The sequence below is a fragment of the Rhincodon typus genome, chromosome 1 (genome assembly GCF_021869965.1).
Source record: "Rhincodon typus isolate 14 chromosome 1, sRhiTyp1.1, whole genome shotgun sequence".
Classification (NCBI taxonomy): domain Eukaryota; kingdom Metazoa; phylum Chordata; class Chondrichthyes; order Orectolobiformes; family Rhincodontidae; genus Rhincodon; species Rhincodon typus.
This window is the reverse complement of record NC_063332.1, coordinates 75,626,219-75,640,925: the sequence shown is the minus strand read 5'-3', so window position 1 is coordinate 75,640,925 and position 14,707 is coordinate 75,626,219. Positions and strand designations below refer to the sequence as shown.

Genomic DNA, 14,707 nt, shown 5'->3' with positions numbered 1-14,707 from the left:
CACATGCTACTTCCTGTAAAGACTCCCAGTTCCTTGATCTCCGTCACATCTGTTCCAATGACACCAAATTCAACAAGGGAGCTTCCAAAATGTCCACCTTCTTCCTCAACTGAGGATTCTCCAGCACTGTTGTTGACAGCACCCTCAGCATGGTCCAACCCATCTCCCCACTTTGGCCCTCACTGCCTCTCTTCCCTCCCGCAACAGTGATAGGGTTCTCCTTGTCCTTACCCATCATCGCACCAAGGTCCACTTCCAAAAGATCATTAGCCGCTATTTCCACCACCTCCAGCAAGATGCCACCACCAGATACATATTCGCCTCCCCTCTCTTGTCTGCCTTTCACAGGGAGCATTTCCTCCAGGATACCCTGGGCTAGTCTTCCTTCACTCCCAACACCCCTCCAGAGCCCACTGCATCTTTCCCTGCAACTGCAGAAGCTGGAACACCCTGTCCATTTACTTCCTCCCTCCCCAATATCCAAGGGCCCAAACATACATTCCAGGTGAATCAGTACTTTACCTGCATTTCACATAATCTAGTATACTGCATTCACTGCTCACAATGTGGTCCCTCTACATGGGGAAATAAAGTACAGACTGGGTGACCACTTTGCAGAACACCTATGTTCTATCTGCAGAAACACCAAGCTTCCAGTTGACAGCCACTTCAACACACCACCCTGTTCCCTGGCCAACATCTCTATCTCAGGCTTGCTGCAGTGCACCAGCAAAGCTGGAAGAACAGCACCTCATTCTCCACTTGGGGATCCTGAGCTTTCTGGACTCAATATTGAGTTCAACAGCTTTAGGGCTTGAACTCTCCCACGTCCTTACCCTAACCCCGACACACCAGACCTTGTTATCTCGGTATGCTATTACACACAAGTCATGTTAGCCACTAACAATCCCCTTAATAGCTATTCACCCTCCTAGCCAGATCGTTATCTATTCCTTGGTCTGTTCAACTGTTCTTCTCTCTCTTTGGGCTCTATCCCCACCTATCATTTAATCTTTACTCCCTCCCCCCACCCCATCTTCTGCATATAAACCAACATTTTCCTAGCTACCATCAGTTCTGAGGAACAGTCACTAGACCTGAAACCTTAAATCTGATTCCCCCCCCACAGAAGCTGCCAGACCTGCTGAGCTTTTCCAACAACTTCTGTTTTTATTTGTAATTGTTTTCAAGCCTGTGTTGCACTGTCTGTTGTAGGACTATGAAACATCAGTGACTTGGAGCAATCAAAAGAAGATCAGTAATTTCAATCTTTCCTGCATATTTTGGATGTGGATCTATCCTGGATGTGGCAATCTTCCCAAAAGAAGAGTTGTCAAGTGTGCTGGTACTAAACAAACATAAACAGCTTCAGCAGATCACGGATTTCCACAGGATGGTGGATAGTTGCATACTCAAGGATTTTCTGTAAGGCAAGGCCATCAGAGATAACTTACCAGTGGAGGGTCTAAGATGCCAAGAGCAGGCCAAAAGCTGGGAATACTGCAGCGAGTAACTAATCTCCTGACTCCTCAAAGCCTGTCCACCATCCACAAGGCACAAGTCAGAAGTGTGATGGAATACTCTCCACTTGCCTGGATGAGTACAATCCCAACAACACTCAAGAAGCTTGACACCATCTAGGACAAAGCAGCCTGTTTGATTGGCACTACATCCACAGACATTCACTCTCTCCACCACCAACACGCAGTAGCAGCAGTGCATACTATCTACAAGATGCACTGCAAAAATTCAAAGATCCTCAGACAGTACCTTCCAAACCCATGACCACTTCCATCTAGAAGGACAAGGGCAGCAGATATATGGGGACACCACCACCTCCAAGTCACTCACCATCCTGACTTGGAAATATATCGTCGTTCCTTCACTGTCGCTGGGTTAAAATCCTGGAATTCCCTCCCTAATAGCATTGTGGGTCAACCCACAGCAGGAGGAGTGCAGCGGTTCAAGAAGGCAGCTCACCACCACCTTCTCAAGGGCAGCTAGGGATGGGCAAGAAATGCTGGCTGGCCAGCCAGTGACGCCCACATCCCACAAAATGAATAGAAAAAAAAACTCCACCTCAAGATTGCTTGCAAGCATGACATGAAGGCCTTAAACATCAATTGTCTGTCCAAGGAATCACTAGCTGATCAGAGAATTTGCAATATCTTGCAATGGCCAGAATGCACCAACATTACAGCCAGTGGTTAGAAAAGCAGATGCCAACACTGAAAAAGAATAACAGACAATATCAGTTGGCAGCTTCATGTTTGCAGGTTGTGCCAGAATCTTCCTGTGAAGGATTGGCCTTTAGAAGCAAAGATTAAACCAAAGTTCAAAAGCATTCAAGAATCTACATCAGAGCCATCAGTCTTTCAAAACAAAACTGTGAAAGGCCAACATGTTCCTGTGAAGATGAAGAGTGGGACCAAAAATTCCAGCAACCCGAGATATTGAGTAATGTACAGAATTGAACAAGGAGATAAAGAGAAGCTTGTGGCAGAGACAGAGGGTTCAAAATACCAACAGCTCTTGAAGTGCAGGGTTACTTAAAAACAAAATTAGGAAAGTGAAGAAAAGTCATGAGAAAACAGTGACGGCAAAATAAAGGAAAATTCAAAGGCATTTTATAAGCATATTAAGGGCAAGAGAATAACTAGAAACCTCAGGATAAACTGTGGGTTGAGCCAGAAGATGTAATCAAGCTTTTAATAGAACGTTACATATGTTTTTATGATACAAAACAAACAGTGTAGAAATCAGGGAAGGGGTCTGCGATATACTTGAACAATTTACAATTGATAGGCAGAAGGAATTAGCAGCTTTTAGTAGGCTTAAAATTGGACAAATCCACAGGCCCAAATAGAATGGACCCGAGGTTCATGTGCGAAGCAAGGGAGGTGTCTGCGGGGTCTCTGAAATTAAATTTCAAATCCTTCCTGGACACAGGAGGGGTGACAGAGGACTGGAGAACAGCTAATGTGTCTCCGTTATCAAGGAGGGTGGTAGAGATAAACCACGGAACTATATACCACTGGGTCGAATGTCAGTGATAGGGAAATGATTGGAAAAATTCTAAGGGATAGAAATAATCTTCACTTTGAGAGTTAAGGATTAATCTAGTGTGGTCAGCATGGCTTTGTCAGGGATAGATTATGTTGGATAGGTTTGATTGATGTTTTTGAGGAGGTGACTATATGTTGGGGTGAGGGTAGTGCAGTAGGTATGGTCTACATGGATTTCAGTAAAACATTTCGCAAGATCAAGCACAGGAGACTGGTCAAGAGGTAACAGCTTGCGACTTTGGTAAACTGAATCCAGAATTGGCTTATTGGCAGGAAGCAGGGTATTTATCAAAAGTTGATTTTTGACTGGCATGCTAAATGTTCTGTGTTGAGTCCTCTGCTTTAGTTCTATACATCTATGATCTAGACATGAATGTAGGAAGATTGATCAGTAAATTCATACATTACATGAAAAGTAGTAGTGTGATAAACAATGAGGAGGAAAGCCTTAGACTATAGAATGGTCAGATGGGCAGAACGTGTGGAAAATGAAATTTAATCCACAAAAGGGGTGAGGCAATACATTTTTGGGAGGAATAAAAAGGCAATGGAGTACATGACAAAATGGCAGACCTTAGGAAGTACAGAGAAATACAGTGATTTTTTGGAATGCATGTCCACAGCTTCCTGAACACAACAGACAAATGGAAAAGGTAGTTAAGACTACATATGAGACATGCACCTTTATTAGTCAAGGAATTGAATACAAGAGCAGGGAGGTTATGATAGATCTGTACAGGATGTCAATTAGGCCACAGCTGGAGTATGTGGTGTAGTTCTGGTAGCCACATTATAGAAAGGACATGATTACACTAGAGAGGATGCAGGGGAGATTCAGCAGCATATAGCTGAAATGCTCTAGCATAGGCAATGAAGACAGACTACATAGGCTGCAGTTGTTTTTCTTGGAGCAGGGAAGGCAGAGGGAGTCCTAACTGGTGTACAAAATTATGAGGGACAATAATAGGATAAATAGGAAGAATCTTTTCCTCCTAGAAGGGAAATCAATAACCAGGATAATTGATTTAAGGTAAAGGGCAGGAGGTGTACAGGGGATTGAAGAAATAACATTTTTTTCCACCTAGAGGGTGGCGGATATGTGAAATTCACTGCCTGAAAGATTGATAGAACTGGGAATCATCACAACGTTTAAATAATATTGAGACGGTCACTTGAAAACTCATAGCACACAAGGCTATGGTCCAAAAGTGAGAAAATGGGACTACCAGCGAGGAGATGATGTGTCGAAGAGCCTCATTCCAAGCCATAAAACACAAAGGTATACTATATGAGGACACCCCATCTGACACGGTTTGTTTGCTACAGGTTCATCATCTCTTACGGATAGATGATGCCAAAATTTCCCTACAATTAAGGTTGGGATGTCATTTGGATGTTGCGGGCATCTCATGATCTTATTTAATAATGCAAAAAGTTGAATCAGTTGGAACTGGGCAAGGAAAAGCCACCCAAACTACTAATTTAACTATTTTATTGTTTTCTTTGGTGCACCCAGCTATACAACAATTCTGGCTGAAACAATAATGTTATTGTTTTGTTTTTAACACCTGAAAAATTTTCAAAAAATATTTATTTAATAATGCAGCAATCCCCAGCTATATTTTCAAAACCTTATTCTGTAGACTCACCTTTTGGCTTTGTCCTTATCATCTTCATCCATTACCCCATCAAAAATGCTACTGTCATCTCTGATAACACAAGATTATAAAAAAAAATTATGGCCTCTTAAAATCATTCACTCCCCTTCCAAAAAAACTGGATTTGTAAAAAGGTCTTACAAATACTTTTACTACAAAACTGAAGGTTTGAATACTCTGAACTGAAATGATTTTCTGCTAATTGTGATGAAACATCATCAACCTGAAACATTTACACGTTTCTCTCTCCATAGGTGCTGCCTGTTCTGGTATTCCTAACATTGATTGGTTTCATTTCAGATTTCCAGCATCAATGGTATTTTTGTTTTGAATTAGCTTCTTCTGGAACCAATTATTACAGGAGCACATACGTACACAGACACAAGGGTCATATAAATAAAAATGCATTTCCTCCTCATTTCAATCTGTAATCAACAACTAAAAAGGAAAAGGTGATCATATTCTTCCAAAATTAATTAATTAAACAAATGGAAAGTATGACATTGTTTTAAATAAAGCAGACAACACCTGATGAACGAGAATCATTTACAATGACAGCTAACATGGCAGGCAGCAGGAAAGTTTAGTGATCGATTGTTTTGTGGGAACAGGATTGTGGAAAGGAGGCGAGTCTCAAGGGCAAGTGAGCATTGGAAGGATGTGAAAGGAAATAGTAGAGAAACTACAGCACGGTGAGAGCTCATAGCCAGTGGTAAGAAGTTCAGCTAGGTTGATTGATGAAATTCAGGAATGGGACAGAGTCAATTGATTAAATGGTCTCAGTCTTAAATGGGAAATAAATTCATAAGCTTCTTACATTTGCTTTTGAAGGGGAGGGTGAAAGGAGCAGAAAAGAGGGTAACTGACCTCTAGACTCCCCAAAGCCTGTTCACCATTTCACAAGGCACATCTCTCCATGTACCTGCTGAGTGCATTCCAACACTCAAGAAGCTCATTGTCATTCAGATGACAATCAGGCAACTGACTACCTACCTAAACTTACCTACCTACTTTAAAATTCACTTCCTCTATCACTGATGCAAAGTGGCATCAGTTTTTACCATCTACATGGGCCATTGCAGGAACTCACCAAGGCTCCTTCAGTAGAACCTTCTACATCTACAACCTCTACCACTTAGAAAGACAGAGGCAGCAGATGCATAGGAACATCACCATCTGGAAGCTCCTCTCCAATCCATACAAAAGGAATAGTTGAGTCAAGTAGCCTTTAATGGGGAATCTAGATAGGCGTGAGGGTAAAGTGAATAGAGGGCTGTGTTAATAAAGTCAGATGAGGGAAGTTGGGAGGAGATTCGATTCAAGCAAAATGCTATCATAGGCTGGTCAGGTCAAATGGTCAATTTTCTCCAAAGTATGGTCTAGGATGCCGAATACATTCTTATTGGTTAATTTTACTTAGTGATAAACAAAATAACTTAAAAGCAAAATATAAACTTCTTACCTGTCAGCACAGCTTAAGTTCATTTTGTTCCCTTTTTATGGTAGCTTAGGCCGGCAGAGATATTTCATCTTATAATAGATTTTTTTTGTCAATTACCTACAAAGGAAAAAAAAAAATGAACAATGCATCTTGGAACTTAGAAAGATTGAAACTTAAAATCATAGTACACACATTAATTGTTTCATGAAATTAAAAATGTGTGCACTATGTTTAAGCCAAGTTATGCCCCAAAAGTAACCATTCTACTTCTAAAAATTTTTATGGCATCTGCTAGAACGTTCAATGATGAGTAGTAATAGGTCTAACAATTCTCCATTACCTTATGGACCAAAGTTAAGAGTTTGTGCAGTAACAATAATTGGATCCTTTCCGGTCCTACTTTAGCTTTACCGTAAAATGATCTAATAGCTTCTCACTAAATTCATCTTCCAGTTTTTCTGATGTTATTTTACATGCAAAATATCTCTTTTCCCAGTGACTAAAGTTCACATGCTCTCTATAGGAACAAATAACATCTGATATTTTTTCTTATTCTGCTATTACTGCTGCTATATATGAGCTAAAAATCAGGTTGTTGTAATACTGGATTATGAATTGAGGAGCCAGATAAGATACAGCATAAGGAGGTTTATGAGTTTATTCAAGTCTAGGACTCCAAACCCCACAAGAACCCTGTATCCCTTTTTGTTGTTAAAATTCTTGTATGTCCATTGAACTTTGAGTCCAGTTTTCCAATTAGTGAAGATTTTGCACAACTGTTTCTTCAGCTTCATTCCCCACCATAGTTTCCAGTATTATTGAACATAGATTTAAGACCAATGTGAGATTTTAGAAGAAAAAAAAACTTTACATAAACATGTTTAGAGTTTTGAATTTGCTGCCACAAATCGTTATTTATGAACTCTATCTCAAAAATGCGAAGATTTCAAAACTTTAAAAAGACTATTAATTGTGAAAAATACATGAAAAAGTTTAGACAGCTGCTGATGTAAATAAAACATCGTTGCAGGTTTAATAGATGAAATGGCCTGTTAGGGATTATGCAATCATAAATAGTAAAGTGAATGCTTTCTCAATGCTGGTCAGTAATTCACGATAATCTTATATACAAACTGTAACTCTCCTTGTGTCAGCAGCAGGCATGAATGCCCACTTGGAGCCTTGGACATAATAAACCATGTTTTAAAATGGTGAAGTGCTTGCAAGCAATCCTCAGATGTAGATCCAAAAAGCAAACGACAACTTATTTCAGAAACAATTAAATAAAAATAGTACTCTATTTGAACCTCCATCATATAAAGAACAAGATGTTTTCCAGCTTTCATTTTGTTTATCTCATTTTTAGTTCCTCAAAGGAATCTGGACTGCTTTGCTGATCCTTCTACTAGTAAAGTGTCATAGTATGGAATGAGGCCATTAGGCTCATCATATCCATACTGGCTCTTTGCAGTAGTAAGTCCTCTAAGCCAAGCTCATTCATCTTTTTTTCAGACCCGTGCATGTTTTTTCTCCTTCAGATAGTAATCCAATACTGTTTTGAAGGCATCAATTAAATCAAAGATATTTTAATTAAATTTATTAAAAAGTGTATCAGTCCATCTTATTTCTGTATTCAGTCCACAGACCTTTAGCCTGCCATTTAAATTATTACAAGATAACCTCGACTACATATCACACCATTCCTAATTTGTAGAATGAAAGGCTAACCCGTGTGATATTCATAAGGGAATGAAAGAGAAAGTGCTTAAATAACTCCAGGACCTCAGTGTATTGTTTGGAAAAGGAATGTGTCATCTTCCCTCGCATATGCCTGGGTTTTAAAAGTATTCTCACGATTGCAGTATCTTCAATGCAATGATGTAGTTCAGGTTCCATTTGTAAAGTTTAACGCTCTTTTGCTGGGAAATTTTGCATCATCTTTTCTACTCTAACTAGACACACAGCAGTAACTCAAGTCAAAACGTTGTCTCAGATGTATCTAAAGGAGCAAGCCTCAGACTTTGTTAATCAATATTCACTATTGCAACTGGAGAATGGAATATAGTCCTTTCAGGAAGTAGGATGTGAGCATGTAGAAGTAACTGTTGGAGAGATTGAGAGAATCTGAATCTATTCTCTTACATATAGATGCCTTTATTTTGTTCCGGAAGGAGCATGATATCAGCAATACAGAGGACTGGCATTTTGATGTGCAGTTAAAACACCATTTCCATAGTTAGTTTTATTTTACAGATATTTAAATCTTGGAGATTATAATGGAATAGTACATTTTTGTTTTCTTTAAAATTCATTCACAGGATGCGGCTGTCTCTGGCTCGGCTAGCATTTATTGCCCGTCCCTAATTGCCCAGAGGGCAGTTAAGTGTCAACCACATTTCTGTGGGTCTGGAGTCACATGTATGCCAGACCAGGTAAGGATGACAGATTTCCTTCCCTAAAGGGCATCAGTGAACCAGATGGGTTTTTCCCCCAACATTCAACAATGGCTTCATAGTCCTAATTAGACCCTTAATTCCAAATTCTTTATTGAATTCAAATTCCACCATTTGCCATGGCAGGATTTGAACCTGGGTCCTCAGAACATTACCTGAGTTTCTGGGTTAATAGTTTAGCAATAATACCACTAGGCCATTACCACCTCTATAGGTCTGTTTAGACATGACTTTTAAAATCTAATTTTAAGGAAATGTTAATCATGGGCAAAGTCTTAAATTTTTCATACTAGCTATGTTTACTTTGTATTTTTCTGGCTTAGTTTTGATCTGCATGAACTGTTACAAGAACAATCATATCTCAATGTTGGGCTGAAGGGGAGCAATGTTTCATGATGGGTTTTTGTTTTGTAGAAATAAACAATGAATGTGCAGATGACAGTTGATTAAAATAGTTAACTTACTCACTAAAATGTAATGTAACAGTCTGAAGATGTTCTTGAAGAAAGTTTGCTGAATGTATTTTTGTGTTCGAAGTTACAACTTCAGCAGTAAAGCCATAAACTGGCTCTGAAAATTGTTTTTAGAAGTAGAGATACTTGAACCACTCTCCTATACAATACCTGTTATGTACAAGCCAGTTTGGCAACCCCTGTGCCTCACTGACGCTGAATTGATTCTGCTTTCTATGGTCCAGTGGAATAGAAGATGGATTCCAAAAAAATTAGATCAATTTGCCAATACACATATGTAAGATAAGTCCATCCTCGCACAGGAAAATAGTGAATATTGATTAACAAAGTCTGAGGCTTGCTCCTTAGATGCATTTGAGACAACGTTTTGACTTGAATTACTGCCATGTGTCTAGTTAGAGTAGAAAAGATGATGCAAAATTTCCCAGCAAAAGAGTGTTAAACTTTACAAATGGAACCTGAAATACATCATTGCATTGAAGATACTGCAATGGTGGGAATACTTTTAAAACCCAGGCATATGCGAGGGAAGATGACACATTCCTTTTCCAAACAATACACTGAGGTCCTGGAGTTATTTAAGCACTTTCTCTTTCATTCCCTTATGAATATCACACGGGTTAGCCTTTCATTCTACAAATCAGGAATGGTGTGATATGTAGTCAAGGTTATCTTGTAATAATTTAAATGGCAGGCTAAAGGTCTGTGGACTGGATACAGAAATAAGATGGACTGATACACCATTTATTAAAAAGTGTTTATAACTTGAGAACAGCAGAAGAAAGGCATATAGACTTCAAGACACTAAGTTTTCATTTTATTTTCTTATTACTTGGGTCTATATAAGTGGAATTTGTGTTTATTAGAACAGCATTCCAGTAGAATTTAGTTCAATTAGGGAATATTTAGTAGTTAAGGGGGAATTGTTCGGTTTGTTAGCAATTCTATTAATTTTTTCCACTGTTAGGGTTAAATAAATAAATTGTTACTGGTTACTTATAAAGTGAATATCAGGGATTTTCTTTCATTTAACCTCCCCTTCTCCATAAACGTTTAACAGATTGTGTGAGGTGAGGCGAGCTTCTCTTGGTGTTTTGAGTTTAATTATTAGAAGGGGACCTCTACTCCCACCGTAACAGACTGGGGGCTTGTATTTTGATTTCAATTATCCGAGGGGTTCGACCTCCCCTTCCTAACAGACAGGAAGATTTAATAACTAATATTTCTGCTGAAAGCTAATTAATATATAGGGAAGGATTGCTAGCAATATTGAATAAATCAATAATTACAGCACTGGAGATGGTTAGAATTTCTTACGCAATCAATCAGTTCTCAGCTGATTTTATAATGAATAGGGCTTATGTACGGTAACAATGGTGAATTTTATAGACCAGCGTAAGCAGAAAGCTCTTTCCCCAATGGGGCTTTAAGTTGAAGGTCACAATGCATTATTTAAAGGCCATCCAGACAAACATTTGCTCACTGTAAACCAGAAACATCATGGGAAGATTTATTGGTCAATCCCACACTGCAAATAATAGCTAGATCCAAGCAGAAACCAGCCATGCAGTTCAGCAACACCTCACTAGGGGTCCTGAGCCAGACCATCTAGAGAAAACAGGAGGTCTTTTACCCCAAACCTGGCAGGAGGAGGCCCTACCATCTGACCAGTTCACCCTTAGCTAACGTAGCAGCACAGGTGAGCACAAGAGGAAATGGCATAATTTAGTCAACATAAACTTACATTCTTATGCGCCTCACTTGGTTCAACTAAAATAGTTTAGAAGGATACCAAATAGGACAGATGGTGAGCCACGTGGTCAGAGTGAGGGAGACTTTACTAGAGTGAGAATGAGATAAAGTGAGAACTGCCAATTTGGGTCAACATGGAAATTCAAACACGTATCCCCAGAACAATGGCCCTAGGGGATCTGGATTGCTACTGCGGTGACATTACCACTACATTATCAAAAATGGGGAGGAGGTAAAGTGCCCCTCAGGAGGCTGATTAGAAAAATTAAAGTGCATAGGTGATAGGAGATAATGTACTGGTATAGATTAATGATTGGTTAACAGACAGAAACTGAAAATAAATGGGTCATTCTCACATTGCCAGACTGAGAGTAGTGGGGTACTGTAAGGATCAGTATTTGAGCCCCAATCATTGACAATATATATTGATAAGTTGGAGGTGGGGACCAAAATGTGTTATCTCTAAATCTGCAGATGATACAAAGCTAAGTGGGAACGTATCTTGTGAGGATGATGTAAAACAGCTTCAGCGGGGTTTGGACAGACTGAGCTAAAACATGCATATGGAAAAACATGAAGTTGTCTGGAAACGGAAAGTATTTCTTAAATGGTAAGACATTGGAAAGTGTAGCTGTCCAAAGGGATCTAGATCCTTGTTAATAAGTCATTGAAGGCTAGTGTGTAAATGTAACAAGTTATTAGGAATGCTAATGGAATGTTGCCATTTCTTGTGAGTGGATTAAAGTACAGGAGTAATTAAGTTTCGCTTCAGTTCCATAGGAGCTTGGTTAGACTGTCCTTGGAGTACTGTGTGCAGTTTTGATCTCTTTACCACAGAAGGATACTATTGCCATCAAGCGAGTACAACTAAGGTTCACCAGGGATGTCCGATGAAGAGAAAATGGACACATTGAGCCTATATTCAAGAGTTTCAAGAAATGAGGGGGGAAATCATCGAAATTTAAAAACACTTAAAAAGGGATGAACACACTGGATACAGTTAAGATATTTCTCCTGGCTGAGGAATCCAGAACCATGAAGCACAATTTAAAAATGAGGAGAATGCCATTTATGTCTAAGATGAGGAGAAATTATTTTACTTAGAGGACGGTGAACCTTTGGAATTCTCTACTACAGTCAACTGTGGAAGTTCATTCTTTTGAGCATGTTTAAAGTAGGCATTGATATATTTCGGATTACCGGTGACAAACGGTTATGGGGATAGGGTGGATAAAGGTAATGCAGTGGTCAGTCAGCCATGAATGGCATGGCTGGCTTGATGGACTGAATGGTCTGCTTCTGGTCTTATGCTCCTAAGATAATAGTGTACAAGCCCCAGCTCGACATGGAACACCTACACAGAGTCTAGGACACCAACTCATGTTAATATTTCCTGGACAATGTACTTATTAGTCGCTTCCAGAGGAGGACTCAGTATCTAGCACAGCTTTGCACCTCATGAAGCATTCATGCACCAGAGCACAGACAGAGACTTAAGAGTGTAGGCTGGAGTCCATCCAAATTCAGTACATTGTCATGACTCCAGCTTGGCTGTCTTCATGTAAAATGTGATGGCCACTTTAGGAACTCAGATCCAACAAAATAAAGTAGCTAGTAGGCCTGCAGGCCATTGCTGCAGCCTTAGGTGCAGAGCGTTAACAATAAGAGGGAGATGTCTTTCAGCATCCACAGAAATGAGGATGACAGCCAGTCACCCTGGGCTTCATCTCACAATACTCCAGAGATGTCATACTGATTGCTATGTCTTGTTAACTGCCATCCAGCTTCCTCTCTATGTGTGACCCTAATGCCTCCAGCAGGTCAGACCAAGGAAGGAGCACCTGCATAAGAGAACCTCAGCATTACTATAACCACCTAGTTCTTGAGGGTTAGGACTCAAATTCCCATCATAGACCTGCCAAACTCAGCACAGTTAACAGGCTGTCTCCAGCTCAGCTATAGATGTCACAGCTACACCTGAACATAGGCAAAGACAAAGGCAACATGTTGAGGTTACATGGGCAAGGCAGGTGGTCAATGCATACAACGTATTCTTGTGTAAATATATTTTTATCTGTAGTGCATACACAATTGCCGTAGTTTCATTACACCACTAGTTGCTGACGTAGCTTGCTGCAGCAAAAGAAGTGGAGCATTTCCATCAAAATGTAAGGCAATCTTCCATTGATAGACCACTTATCACTTCATCTGCAATGTTTGTACGTTGTGTTGTTCTAAGTGCCTAGGGAAGACGAGATCTATCATTTGTGAATTGCAGCCATGGTTGACAGACCAATTTCAAGGACAATACAATGGTGGATGAAGTGAAAGTGAAGATAACAGTTTTGTGACAACAAGATGCAGAGCTGGATGAACACAGCAGGCCAAGCAGCATCATAGGAGCAGAAAGACTGACGTTTCGGGCCACTGCAAAGAACAGAGAAACAATTGATATGATAGTAAAGAAATGAGACAGAGTTCTGTGGGGTGGAAGAAGGACTGAAAATTCCCTGCGTGGGGTCTCCATAGTCAGATGGACCATTCTTGGAAAAAGTAGACAATATATGTCTGAGAGATGACGGTGTTAATTTTCTCAAGGGAGGAGGTGAAATTGTTTGGCATTGTCCTGCCCATTGGGTAGTGGTAGCACAGCCATCAAATATTCTTAACAAAAGCAACCTTAAGAGCTATAGAAGAGAAAGATCTCCAGTGCTAAAAGGTTGGTGAGGGAAACAAAGCAATGAGTTACATTAAAAATGATTTGGGACTGCAGAGCATGCTCCAGAGTCCAAATGGCAGTTCAATTTGCCCAATCACGCTTGTCTTACATAGAAACATAGAAGATAGTAGTAGGAGGCTATTCAGCCATTCGAACCTGCTCCACCATTTATCACGATCATGGCTAATCGCCCAACTCAATAGCCTAATCCTGCTTTCTCCCTATAACTTTTGATCCCATTCACCCCAAGAGCTATATCTAGCTACCTCTTGAATACATTCAATGTTTTAGCATCAACTACTTCCTGTGGTAATCAATTCCACAGACTCAGCACTCTGGGTGAAGAACTGTCTCCTCATCCCCATCCTAAATGGTCTACCCTGAATCCTCAGACAGTGACCCTGGTTCTGGACACACTCACCATTGGGAACATCCTCCCTGCATCTACCCTGTCTGGTCCTGTTAGAATTTTATAAGTCTCTATGAGATTCCCGACCCCCCCAACTCATCGGAGCTCCAGCAAGAACAATAACAACCTAGTCAATCTCTCCTCATATGTTAGTCTCACCATTCCCAGAATCTGCCTGGTAAACCTTGCTGCACTCCGTTGAAAGCAAGGCCATCCTTTCTCATGTCCGCGTATTAGGTTTGTAAAGTACTCAGCAAGGTTTAATTCACATTTGGAGCAGGTACGAGGATGACATGTGAGTCAACAAGCTGAGCAAAGGTAGTACATTGCTTTCAAGGTAGCATACATATGGGCTTGTTCAAGGTTAGGCCCACAATCTGCTCCCATCCATGAGCAGATAATGCCATATAGGTACTGTGGCCCACAATTAGCCTAGAGGCTACATTTCTCTATAGAGTTTGACGGAGGCAAGGGATCACACTACCAACATAGTGCAAATAGAACAGGATGCTTTATTTAATGAATGAGAGCAAAGCGCAACTTGAATTAAGTAAATCATGTATGTCTCAAATAGGAAGCAGCAGTCTTTTAAAATAACAAAAAAAGACAAAAACAGGTATTCACTGATCATTCAGCCTGGAATCTAGTCAAAAAAAATTATCAGCACACTTGTCTCACTTGAGCATTGCCTGGGCTTTTTCCTCTCCATAACAAACCTCCTGGCTCATGTCATGACC

The 14,707-nt window shown here is 40.1% G+C and overlaps 1 protein-coding gene across 2 annotated transcripts in view; it reads right to left on the bottom strand.

The window, feature by feature from the left end:
* Nucleotides 1–14,707, bottom strand: part of clocka (clock circadian regulator a) — a 132,385-nt gene that overhangs the window by 98,066 nt on the left and 19,612 nt on the right. For both annotated transcript variants that reach the window (XM_048595488.1, XM_048595494.1), the window contains exons 2-3: nucleotides 6,186–6,281; nucleotides 4,715–4,774 (exon numbers count right to left, since the gene is read on the bottom strand). In XM_048595488.1, the coding sequence (XP_048451445.1) occupies nucleotides 4,715–4,774; nucleotides 6,186–6,208 (83 nt within the window). In that variant the 5' untranslated portion in view covers nucleotides 6,209–6,281. The remainder of the gene's footprint in view (nucleotides 1–4,714; nucleotides 4,775–6,185; nucleotides 6,282–14,707) is intronic.